The sequence below is a fragment of the Hippopotamus amphibius genome, chromosome 6 (genome assembly GCF_030028045.1).
Source record: "Hippopotamus amphibius kiboko isolate mHipAmp2 chromosome 6, mHipAmp2.hap2, whole genome shotgun sequence".
NCBI lineage: Eukaryota > Metazoa > Chordata > Mammalia > Artiodactyla > Hippopotamidae > Hippopotamus > Hippopotamus amphibius.
In genome coordinates, this window is record NC_080191.1 from 123,313,870 (window position 1) to 123,338,930 (window position 25,061).

The window sequence follows — 25,061 nt, forward strand, 5'->3', positions numbered from 1 at the left end:
CAAGGTTTCGTTATCCTAACAAATGTAGAATAGTTTTACTTTTTTAATTTTATTTACTTATTTAATATTTTTTGCGGGGTACACCAAGTTCAATCAACTGTTTTTATACACATATCCCTGTATTCCCTCCCTTCCTTGACTCCCCCCCCCCTCGATCCCCCCCCACCCTCCCCGCCCCAGTCCTCCAAGGCATCTTCCATCCTCGAGTTGGACTCCCTTTGTTATACAACAACTTCCCACTGGCTATCTATTTTACAGTTGGTAGTATATATATGCTACTCTCTCACTTCGTCTCAGCTTCCCCTTCACCTCCCGGCCCCCTCCAAACCTCGAGTTCTCCAGTCCATTCTCTGTATCTGCGTCCTTGTTCTTGTCACTGAGTTCATCAGTACCGTTTTTAGATTCCGTACGTGTGAGTTAGCATACAATATTTGTGTTTCTCTTTCTGACTTACTTCAGTCTGTATGACAGACTCTAGGTCTATCTACCTCATTACATATAGCTCCATCTCATCCCTTTTTATAGATGAGTAATATTCCATTGTATATAGGTGCCACATCTTCTTTATCCATTCATCTGTTGATGGACATTTAGGTTGCTTCCATGTCCTGGCTATTGTAAATAGTGCTGCAGTGAACATTGTGGTACATGTTTCTTTTGGGATTATGGTTTTCTTTGGGTATATGCCCAGTAGTGGGATGACTGGATCATACGGTAGTTCTATTTGTAGTTTTTTAAGGAAACTCCAAATTGTTTTCCATAGTGGCTGTACCAACTTACAGTCCCACCAACAGTGCAGGAGCGTTCCCTTTTCTCCACATCCTCACCAATACTTTTGTATTTTGTTTGTTGTTTCCAGATTTTGTGATGATGGCCATTCTGATTGGTGTGAGGTGATACCTCATTGTGGCTTTGACTTGCATTTCTCTGCTGATGAGTGATGTTGAGCATCCTTTCATGTGTTTGTTGGCCATCTGTATGTCTTCTTTGGAGAAATGTCTATTTAGGTCTTCCGCCCATTTGTGGATTGGGTTATTTGCTTTTTTGGTATTAAGCTTCAGGAGCTGCTTGTATATTTTGGAGGTTAATCCTTTGTCCGTTGTTTCATAGGTAATTATTTTTTTCCCATTCTGAGGGTTGCCTTCTAGTCTTGTTTATGGTTTCTTTTGCTGTGCAAAAGCTTTTAAGTTTCATGAGGTCCCATTTGTTTATTCTTGATTTTATTTCCATGATTCTAGGAGGTGGGTCCAAAAGGATCTTGCTTTGATGTATGGCATAGAGTGTTCTGCCTATGTTTTCCTCTAGGAGTTTCATAGTGTCTGGCCTTACATGTAGGTCTTTAATCCATTTGGAGTTTATTTTTGTGTATGGTGTTAGGAAGTGTTCGAATTTCATTCTTTTACATCTTGCTGTCCAATTTTCCCAGCACCACTTATTGAAGAGGCTGTCTTTTTTCCATTGTATATTCGTGCCTCCTTTGTCAAAGATAAGGTGCCCATATGTGTTTGGGCTTACTTCTGAGTTCTCTAGTCTATTCCATTGATCTTCCTTTCTATTTTTGTGTCAGTACCATACTGTCTTGATCACTATGGCCTTGTAGTATAGTTTGAAGTCAGGAAGCCTGATTCCACCAACTCCATTTTTCCTTCTCAAGATGGCTTTGGCTATTCGGGGTCTTTTGCATTTCCCTACAAATCGTAAGAAGATTTCTTGCTCTAGTTCTGTGAAAAATGCCATTGGTAACTTGATCGGGATTGCATTGAATCTGTAAATTGCTTTGGGTAGTACAGTCATTTTCACGATGCTGATTCTTCCAATCCAGGAACATGGTATGTGCCTCCATCTGTTTGTGTCGTCTTTGATTTCTTTCATCAATGTCTTAAAGTTTTCTGCATACAGATCTTTTGCCTCCTTAGGCAGGTTTATTCCTAGGTATTTTATTCTTTTTGTTGCAATGGTGAGTGGGAGAGTTTCCTTAATTTCTCTTTCTGCTCTTCCGTTGTTAGTGTATAGGAATGCGAGAGATTTCTGTGCATTCATTTCGTATCCTGCTACTTTACTAAACTCATCAATTAGTGTTAGCAGTTTTCTGGTAGAGTCTTTAGGGTTTTCTATATATAATATCATGTCATCTGCAAAGAGTGACAATTTTACTTCTTCTTTTCCAATTTGGATTCCTTTTATTTCTTTGTCTTCTCTGATTGCTGTGGCTAAAACTTCCAAAACTATGTTGAATAATAATGGTGAGAGTGGACACCCTTGTCTTGTTCCTGTTCTTAGAGGGAATTCTTTCAGTTTTTCCCCATTTATAACGATGTTGGCTTTTGGTTTCTCATATACGGCTTTTATTATGTTGAGGTAATTTCCTTCTATGCCCATTTTCTGGAGGGCTTTTATCATAAATGGATGTTGCACTTTGTCAAAAGCTTTTTCTGCATCTATTGAGATGATCATATGGTTTTTATCCTTCAATGTGTTGATATGATGTGTCACGTTGATTGATTTGCGTATATTGAAGAATCCTTGCATCCCAGGGATAAACCCCACTTGATCATGTGTATGATTTTTTTTAATGTGCTGCTGGATTCTGTTAGCTAGTATTTAGAACAGTTTTAAATTGTCCTAAACGTTGGTATGGATTTGGGGAGTGGTTGCCTACCGCTGCAAAATTCCAAGTTCCATTGGGAAAAAAATACGTTTTGTGTGAAAGATGCAGATAAACGTCTGATTCATCAACCTACTGTCCCCATACTGACCATAAAACCCTCTGGATATTATTTGTCTTTATATGCAGGTCTCCCCATAGGAAATATTGCTTTCATCATACGATCTTTGGGATACTTGAAATCCCAGTGACAGTAATTTCCTGTGGTGAATTAATAAAGTGGATGATGATTATGATTCAGCTTCCTAAGTAGCTTGACTATAGAAAGAAAATGAGCTGATCATGCTAGCATGGATAGGATGGTCCACCGGTCAGTAATTTCTTGGTGTTTATTATATCAGCACCCTGGTGTCCACCTCTGCCTCATGCATACTTTGCTTAGTGCAAATCATTCTCTTAGTACATGGCTGGTCATCCTGGGCCCAGACTAGAGAACATTACCAGTTTCTTCAATGTAGAGAGAGAGCCAAAATTTCAAACGGGCTGAAATGAATAAGGCACTACTATGACTTAGTGACAATGTACATCAGAAGACAGAACTCCCTCTTTCAACTCTCTCTCAAAACTGTTTTTTTTTGCCTAGAATATTAGCTCAAAGTCACTTGTGCACATAAAAGACAATTTTTAAAAGAATCTGATGGATCACACAGCATGTCAAGAACTGGTATGGTAGAAAACATCCCCTGCTTTCCACCCGTGGAGGTAACCTCTTCTCAGGACTTGGCAAGAACTGAATAGACGATCTCCTAGTGTGAATCATAAATCTGACAATAAGAGAACATGAGGCAATCAGAACACAGAGTAAGCAAAACTAGGAAGATAATGAGAAAGATGAAGGACAGCCTCCAGAGAGAACATGATGAGTCCCACACTTGAGACACTAGAGGTACAAAGGAGAGAGCCTCTAATCTTGAACAGAAAAATGGAGGGATCCCAGGGAAGATACTTTACCAGCTTTCTAATGTATAGAAATACTTCATACAGTTTGAAATTATTAAAGACTATCTAAAGTTTCTTTTTTTTAATTAATTGATTAATTTATTTATTGGCTGCATCGGGTCTTTGTTGCTGCATGCGGGCTTTCTCTCTAGTTGCAGCAAGCAGAGGCTACTCTTTGTTGTGCTGCATGGACTTATTGTGGTGGCTTCTCTTGTTGTGGAGCACGGACTCTAGGCGCACCGGCTTCAGTAGTTGTGGCACACAGGCTCAGTAGTTGTGGCACAGGGGCTTAGTTGCTCCACGGCATGTGGTATCTTCCCAGACCAGGGGTCGAACCCGTGTCCTCTGAATTAGCAGGTGGATTCTTAACCACCGTGCCACCAGGGAAGTCCCTATCTAAAGTTTCATAGCATGTACAAATTGATTTCAGCATTTCCAAAGCAAAAAAGGATTATCTGTTGTCAGACTCTTGTGCTATTTTGAGAAATATTTTGATGAACATGGCTAGTTGAGTGAAAATTGGATCGCTTTAAAATAGCTCTTTTGCTGTGTCTCCACTTCCTCAACTCACAAACATCTCTGTCTACTACCATTCAATGTCCTCCATCTTTGAGTGCTGCCGTAGATAATACAGTGCTTGTTTCTTCCATAATCTGCCCCTCCTCATTATCACTATTATTGTCACAGTCAGTCCTTATTAGACTTATGACTGTTTCACTAATTGCTTTGCCCACCACGCCTTGTCTCCCACTCCTTTGTGAGTTCAGCTTCTTATTACTATTATTGATTATCTATAAGTGGTGAACTCTGTTCACCTGAAAATGTCTTTATTTCATTCGTTCCATTGTGTGGTATTTTAGTTGAATTTAGAACCTCGTTTGTAGGTTATTTTCCCTGATACTTTGTACATACTATTCTACTGTCCTCTGGCGACTGTTATTGCTAAGGAGAAAACTGCTGCCAACCAAATTGTTTTCCACTGTAAGTAATTCATCTTTCCTCTCTGATTGCTTTTAAGATTTCCACTTTGTCTTTGATGATCTCACATTTCACTATAATATATTTGGACGTGGATTAGTTTTAATTTATTCAGCTCTGGACATGATATGATGTTTCAATTTTTCTCTTCAATTCTGGAAAATATTATCTCTTCAAATATTGCCACAAATTAATTCTACTCTGCATTCTGGTTCATTTGCAAACTTTATCTTCCGGTTAATCAGCTGCATTTGATAGGACATTTATCTCATCTGTTTAGTTTTTAATGTTAATATCTGCATTTTTCATTTTGAAACATTCTTTTGTTTCCTCTTTTATTATTCTTTCCTAACTTGTTTTCTGCTCCTCCATTTATCTCTTTAGTCATTTTAATATGTTCATTTTATATCTCAAAATTTTATAATTTTTGTTTAATTCCTTTAGGGTGCTTGGTCTTCTGATTTACTTTTGTTTATCTCCTGGCTTTTCCTCAGAGTGCAGTGATTTCCTTTTTTGGCTTGTAAATTTTTATTGTGAATTTATTTTCAGGAAGGGTTGTTTTTTACTATGGGATTTCCACGTGTCTGGGTTGAGATAGTAACACTTCAGAGAAGTTTAGCATATTTAGAAATAAGGAAAAGGAAACAAGGCTGGGGCAGGTGTTTCATGAGTCCTAAAAACTTTTAATGTTAATTCACTGGCTTGTATTTCCTATACTCAACTTCCCAGGCCAGGGATTTTGAAGCAAAATCCAGATCAATGGCATCTTTCCTCACCACTTCTTAAGGCTGAAGGACAGTCTGTGATGGAGGGAGCACTTTGAGAATACAGGCTTTATCCAAAGAGCTTTGCTCGAGTTTATTATCATGAGTGAGACTAAAAGAGACAGGGCTCTGATTTCCACATGGAAATAGACTCCAGTTCTAAAACCTCTGGGTCTGTATCCTTTACAAAATCATGCAGCTGCTGACAGTGGTAGCTTCCTATTCTTGCCTTGATTTCTCCCTTGTTTCTTACACCTGGGGAATTTTCATTTCCCTTCTTCAAATCAATTGTACATTTAGAAAAGATTTTTTGCCTTTTTAGATAAAGTATTTTTTAAAGTTGTAAAGGCTTCATTTTAATTCATTATGTTCTGAACATCCCATTATTGTGAAATATGATAGTTGTTGTTCTGGGATTAAATTTGTCTTCCAATCACTTTCTTCTAATAATAGATTCCGTGCCACTGAACACAAGGATGGAGATATCATTCAGATCTGGCCAATCACCATGGTTAATTTCCATGGAGTACTATGTGATTGGCCTAGAGGTGATCTTCTGATACAAGCAAAGCCAGTAGGAGTCCCTTCTCTGTGGCTGATATGCAAATATTGGGAGAACTAAGTGTTATTTTGAACTAGAACAATATAAGCCTGGGGATGCCATTAGTCACCCTCTTCTGCTTCGTAGTCATCAATCTATGCAGTCATCTATCTGTACTAGGAAAGAATGACACTAGCACTCAGAGAGAATCAGAGCCAAGAAAGAAAGAAAAAAAAAAAAAAAAAAGGATAGACAACCACATTTGAGTCCCTAAATCCTGACAAGCCCAGAGTTAGCCCAACTCCTGTTAAATAGGCCAGTGAATTTCTTTTGCTTAAGCTAATTTGAATTGGGCTTCTGTCACTTACATCTGACTTATACATCAATAAATTAAAGTATAAATGCAGTTGAGATAAGAAACCATCAACATGAATTTCTTTTACTTATTTATTTTTGGTAGGTGAGTTCATAGTGCATGGTTTGACTTGAAGCAAAGCAAGCTCTCAGTTCCAGAGAAGCAGTGAGTGAAGGTCAGATCTAATCTGAGAGACAAGGGACGGAGTCACAGGATAAAGTCAAGGTCAATTTCCGGTAATCTGAACAGGGACATTAAGAGGTAGGGTAGGAGAGATGCCAGAGTCATAGCCAGGAAACAGGCACCAGGGATTAGGAATGAGAAAAGACAAACAAGGCTGCATTAGCAGGCAGGGGTGTGGACAGCAAACACTGGGCGTTCTGACTTTTGCTGGAGGTCAGCTAAGATTTGCCTCCCAGTAGCTTCTTAAAGATGCCAGGACACTGTCCCATTCCTGCTAGGTGATGCCACCTGGTGTCCAAAAAAATGACGTTGGCATGGAATTGACTATCAGCACAAGGAGTCCTTAAGCAAAAAGGACCATACTTTTAAAATTTTTTTTGATTATGTATCCCATAAGTATCTAGAAAGGCATCAAAATAAACGCATTTCATGCTGATTATCAGTTTCCAAGGCAAATATCATAGTGACTTACTCAGAAAGATGTGTCAAGATACAAGAAATTTGTTTTTAAGTTAAGCAGATTCATGAGAAATATTATACTTTCCGGTTGTGATAACAGTTTTGGTTTATTCTCATCAAAAGGAGACATCTTCTTATCACCTCTGTGTTTACAGCTATGGGTCAAATGGGAGAAGAAGTAGAGCGAATGAGGATAACTAATAAGGCTTTTCATATATTTAGAAGAAGCATTATGAAGAATATTAAACATCCATCCTCTGGAATGGATTTTAATGAGAGGATTAGTAAAATGTCCCCACCTGTATTTGAAAGGTTGAGAAACTTCCAGATGATTAGCCGCATGTCATGTGGGATGAAGAAAAGTATATCTTGCCTTCAAGTAGCTTGAAATCTACTTAGAGATGATGGTACCAAGAGGAATAATAGATTTCCTTAGTGATATATGTTTAGAACCAATCCTTACATAGGTATCTTCTGGGATAGTTTTTAGAGAAAGGTTTAGCTGCACATATTAAATCCTGGTTTAGCTATCGTGTGCCTATTTCAGCAAGGAGTTGTTGAGAGCAGGGACGGGTGACTGTGCCCATCTATCTACATCACCAACGCTCAGCATAATGTCTGGCACGTTTAGGTCCTCAGTACATTTTTGTTGAATGGCTGGATGACATCTCAAGGTTCCTGTTAGTTGCATGGTACTTGGAGTCTCACAGCCATCCCATTAATTTCCATGTTAAATTTCCCTTAAGATGCATGGGCTATAAGAAATGTGGTCTTTCAAAATGTCACTCACTCTAAGTGCCAAGCATTCACCAGTATCACACTTTAAATGACATTTTCTAGTAAGAACCTCTAAGCAGCATAACACTCATTTAAAAAGAGAAAATGGTCCTCCATTTCTCTGTCACTTTTAATAATCTACATTGAATTTCTCTGTAAGCATTTGCTAAACAGAAAATAAAGGCACCTAGTATGTATTTATTATCATCCAAGAGTCAGCTGTTTAATGAGGTTCTTATTTTATCTCTAAGAAAATCTGGAGGCATTTGCACACTGTGGAACTATTTCGGAAGAAGATGTTTCAGTACAATACTGGGAGTATTTCAGTTTTGCAGATAAATGGCTGAGGACACATCATCCTTTTCTCTTTCATGGGTAGAAAACATTTCAGACTTAAACCTGTGTAGAATCTACATTTAAATGAAGATTGCCAATTATCAAGTATATTAATGGCAGATTCTTTGGACCAGAGTTTTTCATAAGTAGTTTAATCTATTTCCAATAAATATATACAAGCAAAAAGAAGAAAATAAAAATCACCTGTGATCCCACCTAACACTTTGATTTTGTTTATAAAGTATAATGTGTTATAGTTATACACACACATGAATTTGGCTGTGATTTTTTTCTCACCAAAATAGATCTTAGAGTATACATCATTTTTAAATTTTCCTACTTTTCTTTAAAAATATATTGTGAATATCTTTTAGCATCAATACATTTTTCTATCATTTTTTGAATGTCTACATAGGATTTCATGATCTTAATATATTATAACTTACTCAACCAATTGGTAACTTATGTACAACATTTTGTTCAAATCAGTACATTCATCTTCATGGAGAAGTTTTTGTACACGTCCTTAATTGCTTCTTTGGATAAATTTCTAGAAATTAAATATATTGATGAAAGGATTCACAAATTCTAATGACTATAAATATTGCCAAATTGCCTTTGTAAAAGTTCTATCCCTTTTCTTTTTTTTTTCTCAGTAATGTGGGAGGGTTCCCATTTCCCCAAACTTTAATTTACTCCAAGTATGATTGTTCTTTTTTGAGTTCTAAAAATTTGAAGATTTGCTAGGCAAAAAATGATATTTAATTTGTTTTATTACTAGTGAAGCTGATTTTATTTAGTAGAGTATTGGCCATTTATGTTTCTTCTCTTGTTCATTATCTACTAATATCCTTTGTCCATTTTTCTATTGTGTTTACCTTTTCTTTATTGGTCTTTTATATTATAAAAGTAATATAGTAATATTAGGAGTAATATTAGCAGCTAATATCTAATGTTTATCGAATGTTAGGAGTCAGGCCCTGTTCCAGGTACTTTATGTTTAATCCCACCCAACGAGGTAAATGCTATTTTATAAATGATGCATCTGGTACACAGTGAGGTTAAGTAATTTACCTCAGGTAACATAACTAGTACATTTGGTATATCAAAAAGATGAACAATCATTATATATATTATAAAGACTGTTAACCTTTCAATATGTGTGTTGAAACTGCTTTCCCTGGTTTATCCTTTGTCATTTAATTTTGTTTGTAGTGGCTTTTGCCTGCTAGGATTGCTTGACTCTATTCCCATCAAACAAATTCGCTTTTCTTTTCTTCTGATATTTGATCACCTGAAGAACATTTTAAATAAATATAATTTAAACACACACAAACATTCAGACAGTATGAAAGGACACAAAATAAAGAGTTAAATTATCTTCTCCTCCTGTATCACGGTCCTACATAGCAAAAGTATCTCCTTTTAACCATTTATATTTTTCTTTCTTCCTGTGGCTGCCCTATGACTCCAAATAATATGCATATACCTCCATCTCTTGATTTATCATCTCAACACATATATATTGATTTCTTACTGTGAGACATGGGCATTTTAGGTAACGTAGCCCTGCCTGTCTCTCGGTCCTCCTCCAACTAACTTCCACAAGTAATATCAATTTTGGCTGTTGAGTACCTGTATAACTTTAAATAATATACTTCAACCTCTAGTTCTTGGTTTATTATCTTTAGACAGTGTGCCTTAACTAAGTGGTTCTTTCCTAATGGGGGAAATCACATGTAAAAATGGTTATTCTCTCTATTCCTTGGATCATAAAATGCCATATATATGAAGGAATGCTTTACTAGAAGCAGGTCTATCTTTAGTCATTTCAATGAAACCAGAGAGATCTGCATAAAGAGAATGAAAGATATTGATACATGTGATATAAATTATAATATATATTACATATATATTTAGAAGCATAGACTATGTAGATTATATAGATTATAGAGCCTTTCCAACTGTATTGCTTTATTACCCAGAATAATTTTGTAATATATATAGAACAACTATTCTTACATATTGCAGGTAAGGAGACAAGCATGAAGAGTTTATGGCTGTATAAAGTCACTGTCATGGTCTTTTAGATTTTGTTTTGTTTTGTTTTCTTTCTGACCAGCAACCACTCTTCCTTTTCTGTGGCAGTATTACTCTGAGCAGTAATCCCACCCTTCCCCAGTCTCAGTTCATGTGCTTCCAAGTAAAACCAATTCCTGCCTTGAACTCATAAACAATGTGACTTAGACCGGAGACAATAAGTGCAGCATCTTTCCCTGGGCACAAGTGGGTCTGGGATGGCATCAGAATCTATAAGATGTACTAAGATTTATGCTGGGAATAATGGGACAAAGATTCTTGTTCTATTCTCCTGAAGAAAGATATAGCCCTGGGAGACGCTGGCAGCTACCTGTGACCAGGAGAGGGAGATAACCCTGAAGAAGCCGAGTGAGGAGAGAGTTCAGCTTATTTTAGTGCATCCTTTCCTGAGCCATTTCTACTCCTGCTGTTCAGTTACAGCAGCCAACACAGAGTCCCCTTGTGTTTACTCCAGTTGGGTTGATTTCATGTCAACTGTAACAACTGCACAGTTAATTCGTGACAATCCTGATACCAGCCCGTTTGACTTAAATCTAGGGCTCTTTCTACCCTAACATGTTGCCTCTGAAAGTAATGTCTTTATTCAGGATTCAAAAACACATGCCTTTCAAGGTGTCTTCATTATATCTTTTGCCTTCCTTTATAGTCTATTACATAATCTTTAGAAATGCAAATCCATCATGTGGAATTCATTCATGAACCAATACACACATGTTTGCGTATGATATTCCCTATATACTTGAAATAATAGTATGGATCAGAGAAAGGCTAATTTCAAAACTTTTTGTTAAATAAAGTTACTTTTATCTTAAGATAACTCTGGGTCATTTTAAGCCTTAAGGACACCACCCACCATGCACTGCTGTATACAAGAGTTGTGGTCATCAAATTCAATTATACATTAGTTGTCTGAAATTCAGAGCACATTTAACCTAAGAAAAAGTATTATAAGTAGTTACTTGCTTCTTAGATTATCAGCGAAAAGCAGATTTAATATAAAATGTGGCTAAATTACTTTGTATTTGAATGAGAAATACTAAAGAACAGTACTGTCACAAAACTAATAGTAAAATTTTTTTAAATACTAAAAGGATGATTCTTAAACAAAGAGATTTGCTGGTGGAAGATGGGAAGGTAAATGAAAGTGTGTGGCCATTCCAAAGAGGCTCTGGAGTCACTGCCAAGGCCATAGTGGCTGATGATTTAGATCCTTTACTGTACTTGATTTCACATCAAAATGTGTCTTTTCTTTTCCATGGTACAATAAAAACTCTATCTCTGTTCTTGAACTTCAAAACCACACAAAGATGGAACTGAGAAAGGGAAAATACAAAGAAGGTTTTCATTTGCTCTGTTAATATATATTTCAAGTGCAAAGACTCCATCTTCAAAAAAGTTACTATCTAGAAAAGCAAATGTGTGTAAACCCAAGACTACACTGCTGAGCTGGCAGAGAACTGATGGAGGCACATACAGAAGTAGAGTAGGGGCTTAGCATGTGGGCTAGTGGTTCCCGAAGGAGGAGACTGAGGTACGAGGTGAAAGACTTGATGAGGCAGAAACAGGAGCTGGGAAGAGAGAGCTTTGTGACTATAAAGAAAGTAATGAGGTTACAAGCCAGAGAGATGTATCTGGTCACAATGCGAAGTTTAAAATGAAGGAAGAGAAAAATGGAGAGACAAATGTTTGAACTTCTGGTCTGAAGTCATGGAAAACTTTTAAATAAGGCTCTTTCATGAGAACTAGAAGATAGTTGGAAGAGAGGGTGGGGATGCAACATGAAGAGGAGAGGGAATGTGTGTGTAAGTAAATGTATGAAAAGAGCTTGTCATACATGCTGTAAACTAAGTTTAAGAAGCAAGTGAGAAAAGTGAAGAGTAAAACACATGGAGAACTATGCAAGGTGAAAGAAGAAGTGGTCAACAGACAGCACTGGTGGTCACAGAGTCCAGACCCAGGGTAACCTAGGTACAGTGGCCCTCCGTATTCACAGGTTCCTCATCGAACAATCTGAGGTTAGTTAGTTGACTCTGAAGACACGCAGCCCATGGGTAGAGAGGGCCGACTGTACTATGTTATTTCATATAAGGGACTTGAGTACCCATGGATTTTGGTATCCTCAGGGGGCCTGGAACCAATTCCTTGTGGATACGAAGGACAGCTGTACATTAGTGCTGAGTAGAGTTCCTGGAAGGGGCTGGTGGAGTCCAAATGCACCAGGTGGAAGAAAGAACCTGCAGATTTAAATGTGTGGAAGTTTCCGTGTCAAGTATCCCTATTTTAGAATTACCTTTATTTTAAAGTTGAAACTCACTGGGGTCACTCTGCACAAAACCTGAAGTACCAAAGCTGGGAAGCACAAGATTTCGGCTAGAATGGCAAGTGTCTGGTGCCTAGAAAGGAAGGGATCTTGCCATGGTGGGAAACATATTTTATTAAAACATGCAATGCACAAGTAGGGGAGTAGAAAAGGCACTGCCAGTAATAACCATCTATTGACCTGAGGAGATATTAAATAGACTGTTCCAAATGCCTCCTGGGCTTGTGCTCAACAGCATCAACATTCATCCTTGGAGTCTGCATTTTTAATGGAAAACTACTGTGAATGGTAGTGCTGAAGGCAGAAAGGCCAAACCTTTCCTTGGTTTTAGCTGCATGATTCTTTCCCAAGCTCGTTTGTGCTTTGGTGGTTTTGCTTTGCTTGGCCTTTTACAACTTGGCAGCTCAGGAAGTGAAGATGAGGGACTCAGCAGATTTTTAAAAATTTTTATTCCAAATGTTCCTTTAATACTAGTATTTCTTGGACAGAGATTCCTGATGTTTTAATTAATTGTTCTTGGTGTTTCTTTAAAAGCATCCTTTGGCATTTGTGAATCTGCCCTGGCTTTTGCTCTTAATTTGGTCTCACTGATATTTTCCTTTAATGCAGGAAAGGCACTTCTCAGTAGCCAAATGAAATATAAGTTTATTTGAAGATTTTTTCTTGAAAGTTGTGGAATTCGATGGTAACTTTGGAGGGTGTCAGTCTTAAGAAATGTCAGCTGGCAGCAAAAAAGAATAGTGCTGCTCTGTTGTTTCCTACTCCCCTGTGCGATCTGACTTTTAAAAATCCTTTGTTACTTCGCAATACATTTTCCAATGCATTTGAAGTAATTAACACCCTGAATCGAATCTTGTTGTCACATTTAATTATTAGATAGCTACTTTCCATTAGGGTATTTGACAGTTGCCCAAAATGTTGGTCTTAATCTAAAACCAAGAAGAGACCTCTGACATAGTGAAAGCCACCAAAGTGGCATTTATTAAATATAAATGGTAAGTGTCTAACGGGGAGGTGAGGAAAGAGCGCTAGTTCTCATCTTGAAAAGAAAATTCTTCCAGGATAAAGGGAAAATTACTTTAACTCTTAGCAGAAGCTCCATCAGTTTTACTTGTCACGTGATGATTTTAAAATGTGTGTGTTCCTATAACGAGTTACATTTGCATTGATAAATAATATTCTGACTCTCAACTTCTGTCTCCAATTTGCCAAAATTACTATAAATACAACGTTTCTGTTAGTCTATTATCTGGAAAATGACTTAAGGAAAAAAATTAAATGATGATTTGACATTAAGAAAGCTTATTTATGTGCATTTTAGGAACTCTAAGTGAATCAGCTAAATATATACACCGAGAAAAAAAATGTTACCCTTTGAGTAGTATCTCGGAATAGGCTGGAAACATGAAACTTATTAATAGTGTTAGAAATTAAGTGCCTAAGGAAAGGTACCCATTATTGGAGCTCTTCTGTGGTAATAATTCCTTAAAAGTTAGAAACTGCCTACATCTCTATGACATAAGAGAAAAGATGCTATTAAAGCCACTGGGAATTATCACCAGGTAGAAGCATATTTCACACGGTCAGAGAAGCACAGGCCCAGCTCTGGTACTTACTATGTAAGGACTATGGCGACTGCATCATTCAACACACTCTCCCCAAACAAGAGTGTATACAGGTCGGGGTCGACATGTAGTTCATGGAAAATGGCCAACACCGTCACTAGGGAAGACACACACAAATATGAGGAGTTAGCTGTGATGTAGCCATGGACTTGTCCTTGGTTGTGATCACCTGTATAGAGCACTCATTAAATGTTCATCTTCTCAAATCCATCACTATACACACACTGAACCTTTAATCAAAAAACAATCTGATTGGTCACTCCCCTGCTTAGAGATTTCTCTGGGTTCCCCACTGCTTACAGAGAAAGTTTGAGCGCCTTGGTACAAGTCTTCTATAATCTTCACACTGTTTACTTTCCAGCATCTCCATCTGCACCATTCCCTCCCCCCCTCCCCCCCCCCCCCCGCCGCCCACCCTTTGCTGCCTCCCTCAAGCCACACCGAACTTGTCGTAATTTCCCAAACATGTGTCATTCTTTAATGGCCTTGGCATTTTGGTTCACTTTACCAGGGCAGCTATTTGTTTCCCATCCAAGTGCTACTGTTCCCCTCCTTCCTTAAATACATAAACAGAGACACACACACAGACACACACACACTTCTTGCTACAAAAACAAAATCAAAACCAAAAAAAAAAAAACACCTTTTATTCAATCTTTAAAAGCCTTTCAAATTTTCCCCCCAACTTCCTGATCCCTCACCAAAGACCTCTGTCACTCCTTTTTGATCCCAGAATTTGGGATCACAGAACATATCACTGTGAGCTCTTAGCAAACGCTCAATAAGTGTTTGTTGCATGAATGATTAAGCAAATTAATGAATGAATGTCACTGCACTGGCTTACTCCTAGGAAGGGAGAGGTGGTCGGCACCTGGCTCTCGTTCTCTCAAGATCACACTCATCTATAAAGATGGACTCAATGTTCCTAAGAGCAGGACCTAAGGATTCATTTTTGGCAGCCTGCTGCATGGCTACTATATACCACATACTTGTATGGAGCCTCTGAGAGTACACCAGGGCAGTAAATAATCACACACTGATTAACTGTGCTCATCAAAACTACTCAGTGCCTTGATATTTGAAATAGTCACGCAATGTGTGAAGAGCAATCATTAGGAAAACGATCCCTTGAGTTAACTGCCAAAGGGGAAAAGAGGGTGGTTGAAAACGATACTGATGGTAAATTTTTAAGGCCGAGTGGGCATTGTCATTTCTGTTCTTTCCTTTCCTGCTTCATGGACTGTGAAGTTAGTAACTGTGTTGTATAAAAGAGCGCTGGGGGGAGAAAAAGATGAGCTGGAATGTTTTATAAGTAGGGTCAAGAAGTTTGGCACCTGTCCTGCCATAATGGAAGGGTTTTAGTCAGTGAGTGACACAACCTGATTGAAACTTTGGAAATAAAGTGCAGGCAGCAGGGCAGAGGGCAGAATGGACATGTGACTGGAAGCTTTCCCAAATGCTCTGGCAAGAGATGAGTTGTACCAAGACACTAAGAGTCCTAGATTCAGGCTCCTAAATGCTTGCACAGCCTGCTCTGCCCTGAACATCCACCATCCTGGGTTCTGATAGGTCAACGACCGCAGTGCTTTGTACTTTACTTACTCATTGGTTCTCATATTCCCTCTGTGTTACTAGCCCTTAGCATGGTGCTAGCATACAGTAAGCCTTTAGTGAGTGAACGAATAAAAAATAATGTCAGGCAGGATAGTGCAGAGGTGACAATACCCACAAGATATTTGGGATGGAGAATTGGTGGGTCTTGGAGCTTGAGAGACAGCAAGGAGTGATCTGGGTTTCAACCCTGGGCAGTTGGTAGATGGGCTGCATAAGAGAAATTAGTTTGTAGTCAGGGGCATATTGTAAGTTTGGTTTTTGACATGTTGACTTAAATAACCAGGTGGAAGTTCAAACAGAAATTTCAATTATAAAGCTGGAAATAAAAGGCTGCAACTATACAGAGTTAAAGCAGAAGAAAGAATGTAAGTGTTAGAAGCATGTAGATGGAACATAAAGGCGCAGGAGTGGCTGAGACTGCCCGGGAAAAGTATATAGAAAAAGAGCGTCCATGAGAGATCCTTGGGGGACACTTACAGCTAAGGGGTGAGTGCAGAAAAAGAAGCATGAAATATACACGTGAGATGTTTGCCATAAGTGACCCTAAGCATGAAGAAGTTGGCTGAAAACCGTATCCATCATGAATACATTTTTATTTACTACAAATTATCTCAGGGAAAGGAATATTGAACTCAACAACCAGCTTTGGGGTAAAGAGACAACAGCTATAAAATGTCATGCAGGAATTGGCATGACAGCTAGCCAGATCCCATTTTACTAGGCGTGGAGTCAGTTTCATTATTCTGACTGAATAGATCCTTAATCATGATAGGCAGAATGGCAGAGATGCCTCTCTATAGTGTGTAGCTGTTCACATCTGCCACCACCCTTAGCCTTTGCAGGTGGTGGTGGGAGGGGGGTAACAATTACCTCTGCTAAATAACCTCTTTCCCCTGCTAGGATAGAGCCAACACCCTGCATCTAATCAAAACAAAGAGACTTCAAATGGGGGTTTCAAGGAGCAACATTTTCCTTTTGCTAGGGTTTTGTGGAATAAAAGTAAAGTTATTTCTAAATTAGAAAATTCTATCATGGAAGCTCTGTTGAATATTGGTTGTTGTTTTATTTGTATTTCCAAGCTGTGAAGATGACTTGCAGCTTGTCTGCACCCCCAGATACACAGCTTTCCTAGGCTCATTCACAGGCCTGTAAGGCCCAGGGTTTCTTTCCCTACCTCCCCAGTTATGAAGTCCACCCTGTGCTGGGATGGGCTCTGCATCCTTCCAGGGAGAGCTTTGGGCCTTTGGAGGGAAAGGCTTTTAATTGAATACCCAGTTTTGTTCAAAACTGTTCTGACATTCCCACAATTCCTCTTGCACAAAGAACTGAACTCCGCTTCATAAACGCTACCCCACACAAAAGAGAAAGCTATTACTTTGTGCATTCCTATCTACCCTGTGAAGAAATGGAACAGCTCCGAAATAAAGGCGGGCAGTGTGTCCTACAAGAGGGAGTATTTGCTGGGACCACAAATGAGCTGAATAGGTAAGTCAGGAAATTAGCCACCCACTCTCTCTGCTAAGCTTAGAGCTTTTAAAAAACACATTTAATTAGCTCACTGGCAGGGCTCAATCTCACACACCATGTCCAAGACTCTCTGTGGCACCTTCCCAGGAGAGAATCTCTTGGAACCGCTATGGACATGCTCACACCAGCTCTGCCTGCACCTCACTGGGTTTGTAAGGACAACCCAGGTCCGAGGCTGGGCCGAAAAGCAATGTGTAGTTAGATGGGCCTTCTTGTGACAGTATGAGGAGAACATTCTAGACTCCATGTGGATAGGAAGGGGAGAAGACACAATCCGACTTCTTAAGCCTCTGATTTTCTCGGAGGGTTTGGTCATTTTTGCCTTTGTCATGCTGTAGTTGTACCCATCGCTTAGTGGCGGATTCCAATGCTCTGCTTGGAGCTTGGGGCTCCTCCCCGACACACCCTCTTCATACCTGACTTTAAAGCTAGAGAAAAGTCCACCTTGTCTCCCAAATTGGTAATAAGGAATGCAAGCATATACAGCATCATGCTCAAACACACATACACAAAGACACACAACTACCCCCCCCCGCCCCCCACCACTGCTCAGGTAAGAGCAGTGGATGGTTGAGAAAAGCCATTGACTCACAAGATATCTGAAAATAGTTTCAGCAGCCAAATAGCAAGGGGTCTTAGGGAAAAGAATGAGGCAGTGGTGTGGACGGCACTTCTGAGAAGCTGGTGATAAAGGGAAGTCTATGGAGTAGAAAGCAAAGCAAAGCTTTCTCTTTCATTTCTAATTTACAGGTTAAGCAGAATAAGTGGAAAGAGAAGTTGAAGACAGAGGGAGAAAAGAAGGGAACCCCATTATAGCATCAAAACTAATATTTTCTCATCTGAAATGTAATAACCATACCTGGAGATAAAAATTCAGATAATGACTGCCTGACCTCATCAGTACCTCAAGGAGTTGACTCTTAAATGATGTTTTGCGGTTTGTGTGTGTGTGTGTGTGTGTGTGTGTGTTTTACCGCTACCTTTTGAAATGACCTCTTTCCTAATGCTCTTTCAGTCACCTCTAAGTCTTAGGGATGATTTAGCGACAGTCCCTTCTCTAGAATCTCCATTAGCAGCTCTCTGGCCCATATTTTCTTGGTGTTTTACAAGGAATTTAAATTTCAAATGATATTTTAATGCAGTAGCTCTCAGCAACCTGGCACAAGATCTGCCTGGGTCTGTGGACAACAACCCACGACAGTTCCTACCCCTGCTGCTCTGTCGTCACCCAGCCTTGTGAAAACGCTGGCTCTCCCTGGAGAGCGCTCTCTGTGGTTTTCTGTGCAAATCAGTATGAATGACACTTGTCCCTGACACGTGGAGAATCAAAAATGTCTCTGGCTTATGCAGCTGAACCATGTCAGGCCTGACAGGTGGAGAACTCTGGTAGTCTCACAAACAAGGTAGCATTTTTACATTTCCAAAAGTGATTATTGGGAAAATGTGGGATTTTTTTTCCTACTGTAATTCCTAAACAAGAAATTCTCCTGTAACTCTTCCCACTCTCCTGAAATATTGTACATAGTGAGATTTCAAGGAGAGGCTTCCAAAAGAGTTGCGGTATCCTAGTACGGACTGGATACTGGAATTATTTTGAGCCTAAACCTTCTCAGTGAAGCCTTGGCAGCAGAGTCAGTGCATGTACTGGTTTTGCCAGTAACATCCTAGAAATACAGCTAGAAAACCTAACCTTTCTGAAATAGGTCAGAGAAACAACACCAGATCTGGAAAGCTAACCACTGGGTGTTACTTTGTTGAAGTCATTCTAAATTAGAAGTTACACAAACCATCATGAATGATTTAGCCCTAAAACACTGCAGTTTTATTTTGGCCATCAATATGACATGTTATTTTGGTACTGAGTTAGTAGTGAAGAAAATACCATATGCAGGCACACTATTGCTGCCTTCTTTACCAGGGATCCTAGGGAGAAACAAGCCCTAGGCAATGATTTCAAAGTATGCTCCAGGGACCTCTGGGAGTTCCTGAGACCTATCCAGGAAGATCCCCAAGGTCAAAACCCTTTACAGAATATTGTGACAATGTTACTTGCATTTTTCGTTCTTATTATTTTATGTGTACAGTGGAATTTTCCAGAGGCTATATGATGTGTGCTGGTGCAACTGAATACAGAGGCAGATGTGAGACTCTAGCTGTCTTCTATTGCACTACACATTAAGGAGATTTGCAAAGATGTAAAATAATGTCACTCTTCTCAGTAAATTTTTTTTTTGTTTTGGAAATAAATTTATTTTTTATAAAAATATGTCATTTAGCATGTAGATGGTTTATGATTGTTATTTTAAATGAATGAAAATATGTTAAAATTTTTAAGTTCTAACAGAATTGATAGATATAACACCCATAAACAAAAAAACTCCTTGAGGTCTTTTCAAATTTTGAAGAATTGCAAAGGGATTGTGACACCAAAAAGCTTAAGAATCATTGTCCAAAGGCATCTGCTGTATGTAATGAATTAATTCACATCCTATGAAGCCAGAATGATATTAGCTGAATATCATCTTTGAGAGAAATGAGAAAATAGTTCCTCAAATCATTTTCTGTAGAATTTAATTATCTTGTTAGATTCCTGTTGAGAAAGGCCCCCTAGATCTTAATATCTTTTGCCACACAGTAACCAGCTGGGTTTTTTTGGCATATATGTAGAGGATTTCTAGTAACTCTAACATGAGGAAAATTATTCTTTTCATATTAATTCCACTGGCACATTTCTGGAATCACATTTCAGTCATTAGTATTTGTGTTTGCTCTAGTCCTTTTTTAGAATGTAAGTGTTTTGTGTACAGAGATTATTTCTTCAAAATATAGATATGTAATAAAAACACTGACCATCACACATCCTTTCCTTAGCTTCATACATGGCTGAATATTGTTTCAGAATAATCTACTTCCTCTTTTGCTTTAAAATGAGAAGTACAGTCCTTAGCAGTTACTGAGAATGTAAAAAGATAATCAGAAGATCACAAGGTTTGGCATTAAGGAAAAAAAAAAAAAAACAAACAAATAAAATAAATAAAGATTAGGAAGGGAGAAACCTGAGAATAGATACTGGGGTTGGGGGGATGTTTCCCAGATCCCATATTTGGGAATTTATGGGCTGAAATCTGTTGGCACTTTAGCTGGTGTTCTGAAATTTTTCCCAAAGGTATCTACAAGAGAAATATTCTAAATTTAACATTAGCACAGAACATAAACATTTAACAAAGACCCAATTTTCTCACCAATGGGGTTTAATGAGCCACGGTGCAGTTTAACGGGAAATCTTTGCAGTGTACTCAGTATTTGAGTGAAGATGACTCATCCTGTCGTACAAGTGTTCTCCAATCAGGATTATGACTTTAAGGATTTTGCCATTTTAAAAGTGAACACAGTAGGCAAGGGTTTGCCTACAAATCATGAAATAAATTCAGAGAAAAGCTCAGCGGAGCCATAAAGCTGACAAAGCTGGGATAGGTCAACAATGGAAGGTAAAACTATCACTGTGACCCATTAAATGTAATGATTGTAAGACAAAAGATGATGGTGTCAGTCATGATCATGGTACACATAATATAAGTGGGTTTCACAACTGAATTTTTCTCTTGCTACAAAAGGATATGAAACAAGCAGATGTCTTATACCATCATTGCCCAATCTGTGCATCAAGACCCTGAGGGACATTACAGAAAGGTTTCAAAGTAGAGGGTGCATATTCCTGCTTTCTAAGCAGATTAGAAAAGCTGCTAAGGGTGAACAAGAGTAATATTGAGAAGAATCCACGCTGGGCCTGCGTGAGAGAGAGGAGAAAACAGACAGGAGGAGAGGGATCCTACCATGAGCCCAGTCATTCCTGTCATCACTCTGTGTGGTGGGCTGGATGATGCCTCTCCCCACCAGCCACTGCCTCCCTGCAAAGATGTCCATGCACTAGCCCCTGGAAACTGTGCATATATAACCTTACATGGCAAAAGGGACTTTGCAGAGGTAATTAAGTGTCCCTAAAAATGGGCAGATTGTATTGGATTATTTGGGTGGGTCCAACCAAACCACACAAGGTCTTGAAAGCAGAGAAATTTCTGTCTGGTCAGATGCAGCTGGAGAGATGCAGCTGAAGAGAAGGCAGCTGAGAGACTAAAAAAAAAAAGAGAGCCAGAAAGATTCCAAGTGTGAGAAGGATTCCACATGCCATTGCTGACTCTGAGATGTAAGGGCTCACTTGCAAGGGCCAGAGGGAGATCTCTAGAAGCCAAAGTATTCCCAGGTTTCAGCCAGCAAGGAAACAGGAACCTCAGTCCTATAACTGCAGGGAACTGGATTCTGTCAACAAACAGAATGAGCCTGGGAGCAGATTCTTGCTAGAGCTTCCCCGTAAGAGCCCAGCTAGTCAACACCTTGATTTTGGCCTTGTGGGACCTGGAGTAGAGAACCCAACTGAACCAACCTGGACTACTGACCTATAGAACTGTAAAATAACAAATTTGTGTTGTCTCAAGCTGCAATATTTCTCGTAATTTGTTACAGCAGCCCTAGCAAACGAATATACTCTGCTCCCCTCTCACCACTGAACTACAAAATGGCTAAACTGCTAGGCATTTGACTTTTCAATATATGAGTTACTGTGTGGGGATGTGGCTAGAATGGCCCTTCTGTCCTCCCTGCCTCTACCCCACCACAGGTAGAAAAGAAGTCGCTTGGACAAATCCATCTTTTAGCTCATGCTTAGAAGGAAAAAACTGGACTGATGAGAAGGCTGTGGGTTTGCAAATATTTGTACATATGGGGCCCTCTGTGCTAATTAATTATCCATGTGTGTTACCCTTGGTGTGATTAGCACACACAACAGAATACTCATTTATTTAGAATGTATTATTTTATAGCTCATCAAATCAGTTTACTTTCTGGTGTTTATTTTATCTGAGCTACACTGCTGAACACAATCACTGTGGAGAATTGGTGCTGAGGTGGGAATGATGAAGTCCAAACCAGGGTGGAAAGTTAGCACAATCAGGCAAGTCTGAGGCAGGCAAGCAAAAAGTAACAAAGCAGCTCTCATGATGAAAGCAAGCAGTGGCCATTTTTACTTTTCTTCTTTAAACTTTTTTTTTTTTTGGTACTTTTAAAATTTTTTACAATAAGCATGCACTATTTTTAGAATAAGAATGGACAAAAAGCCATCTTAAAAATTGGCAAAACAATAAAAAGATAAAGCATGGAACTCAGAGTCTCTTCCCACAGCCCAGGAGGCCACATGTGAGGACCCCTCCCCTCCTCTCTTTCTCTCAGAACTTCCTCCCTGGGCTTCCAGCCTGTCGAGCCCTCTATGTGACATGACACTGTGGACACGTCTTATCTCTCCAAGTGCTCTCCTTTGTGTTGGGGAGACTAGCTTCTCCTTCCACCCCTCTTGGCTCTTTTTCTCTCTCTTGTGTAAACTCATCCCTTTGATACAGATGCTGCCCAGGAACTCCTCCACAGTTCCCTTCTCACTCTACCAATTCTCCCTAAGCAATATCAACCACATTCAGTAATCTCAGTCTCTAGCCCATTCTTTCCTCTCTTTCAACTATAGACTCCCATATCTAGCCACTGCCAAGATCACTCCACCTGGGGTTCTACTGGACCAAACACTTGTTAAGCATCACTGTGTGTCTGGCACTGGGTGTAGATGTGCTATAGATTCCCTGTCCCCTAACCACCCTTTGTCAATCTGCTGCTCTTGAATTACCACTCTCAAGGAATGTCATCATCGCCTACCCAGAAACTTTTTGTTTGTGTTAAAAAATGTGACTTATTTACAATGGAAAAATCTCTGGCATTATAGGATATAATTTCAAGAGACAAGCCACTCTTTGCAGTTCAATAGTTTACAAGGTCAGTCAAGGAAAGAAAAAGAAACCAGTTCCAAAGGTGCTATATTACATCAGATACTGCAGTATGAACTAGCTTTGTCACATCTGAAATTTTAGCCCCCTACAGTAATCCTTTCTGGACTGGAAAATAATATAAGCATTCAGCTGCAGATAAATGCTTTTTCTTACATGAAAGCAGTATTAAAAAACAAACAAACAAACAAACAAAATACCCCCCAAGAAATAGCCTGCAAGCATTTTTACTTTTCTTTAAATTGGTCGCCTTGGATAAAAAGTTGGTCATCACTGGTATCAGTTATTCATCTACATATTCGTTGATGCCTTTGATAGTTTCTGGCAAGCAGCAGGCAATTAATTCTATTGACCTAATGAGTGAACAAATGAATGAAACTTGAAGGTCATGTACCACGTGACTAACTCCTTGAAGATCAGGCCAGCTCCTGCCTCTCTTGTGTTCTCCCATTGTGATCAGGGATTTCTTTGCCCACTCACTGACCTGATAGCACTTGTTATAAAAACTGTCTCCATTTCATCAAAGTATTACACTGAACACGACAATGCTTTTTATCTGTAGTACCCAGGGAAAAGGTCAGTCTCTGTCCTTTCTTGGCTGTGTCCTAGAAGGAGGGAAACCACTTTTCAAGGAATTCTAACTCCAGAGGCTCTGAGAGGCTTTGTAGAGCAAGAGGACTCAACCCAGTCTGCTACTTGCAGGCTCTCCTGGCTTCTTAGGCATCTCAGCTTTCGGGAGGTGACCACTTTCAGTTTGTGCAAGTGCTGACTCTGCACTTACATGACTCACTAGTTGCCTCACTGCCCCACGGTTCTAACCTCAGTCAGCCAAGCTGAGCCCTAAATGGAGCTAGACAGCATCCTGTCCAAGGAAACACTCTAAAAAATTTCCGATTCCAATTTGCCACAATATGCAATATCTTCTTTAACACATAAATGGGAAGTGTGGGCTGGACACTGACTTTCAAAACTTCTGTTTTGCAGGTCTGTCTTTGAGCACCGCTGAGAATGAACTGCTTTCATTTAAACAGAGGCATTCTGTTCCCTAAAGCAGCAAGCCAGAGAGGTCTGTCAGCCACAGCTGTTTCCCAGCTGTCCACGGAGCTGTTGAATTGCTTCAAATAGTTTTTCAGTGTGTTCTTGAAATCCCATCCTCATAACACCTAGAGTCTTGCTTTATCCACTTTCAATACGCTGAGGCATTTATACAGTTGGTTGTCACCCATTATCTTCTCTAATTCTGTTCTGTGGAGCTGACTTTCCATAACTAGGCTTCCGATTTCTGAAGCAAGACCTTTGTGCCAAGACCTTGCTATTCACAACTCTGTCCTGAAGTAGAGATAATTGTTGGGAACTTGACTCTGATGTCAAACCAACCTGTGTGCAGATCCCAGCTGCAATGCAAATGAACTTGGTGATCTTGAGCCAGTTACTTAACCTCACTAAGCTTTCAGTAAGCTTCATTGGCAAAAGAGAGATAAAAATATTCCCTCCTTCGTAGGTTTTTGGAGAATAATTAAGTGGGATAATTTATGTAAAGTGTCTGGCATATTGTAGGTCAATTAATGGTGGTTACTATTAATGCTATTATTCATATCATCAAAACCATCAAAGGGTTTGTCCATTACAAAATGGAATGACACCTTCTACTTGTGTGTTTCCCTTTGATACTCAAAAATGCCTTCAAGAGACATAAATAGATATTATCAAGCAGAGAAGTGATGAAAACTCTTCTCTGCCTCCCTCTGTTTCTCACAAATTACCCCTTGAATTTCTGCATTTGGAAAGAACACCTACTCCTACCCAATGTACATTTACTTTCTCTTTCTGAGTCTCAAGGTCCCTGTCTAAAAATGAGATTGAGAGAGGTTGTCTTTAAGGTCCTTCCAAAGCTAAAATTTTATGGCTTTCAGACCTGAACTCCAAACTGTAGTCTCTAACTGAGGAGGGTGCCTATTTTCCTCATTATGCTGACGGAGCCTGGGTGCAGGACTGG

At 39.2% G+C, this 25,061-nt stretch overlaps 1 protein-coding gene across 1 annotated transcript in view; it reads right to left on the minus strand.

Moving 5' to 3' along the window:
- Positions 1-25,061, minus strand: part of SLC9A9 (solute carrier family 9 member A9) — a 535,038-nt gene that overhangs the window by 341,845 nt on the left and 168,132 nt on the right. Inside the window, exon 6 of the mRNA XM_057739599.1 lies at positions 14,034-14,139. Within this exon, the coding sequence (XP_057595582.1) occupies positions 14,034-14,139 (106 nt within the window). The remainder of the gene's footprint in view (positions 1-14,033; positions 14,140-25,061) is intronic.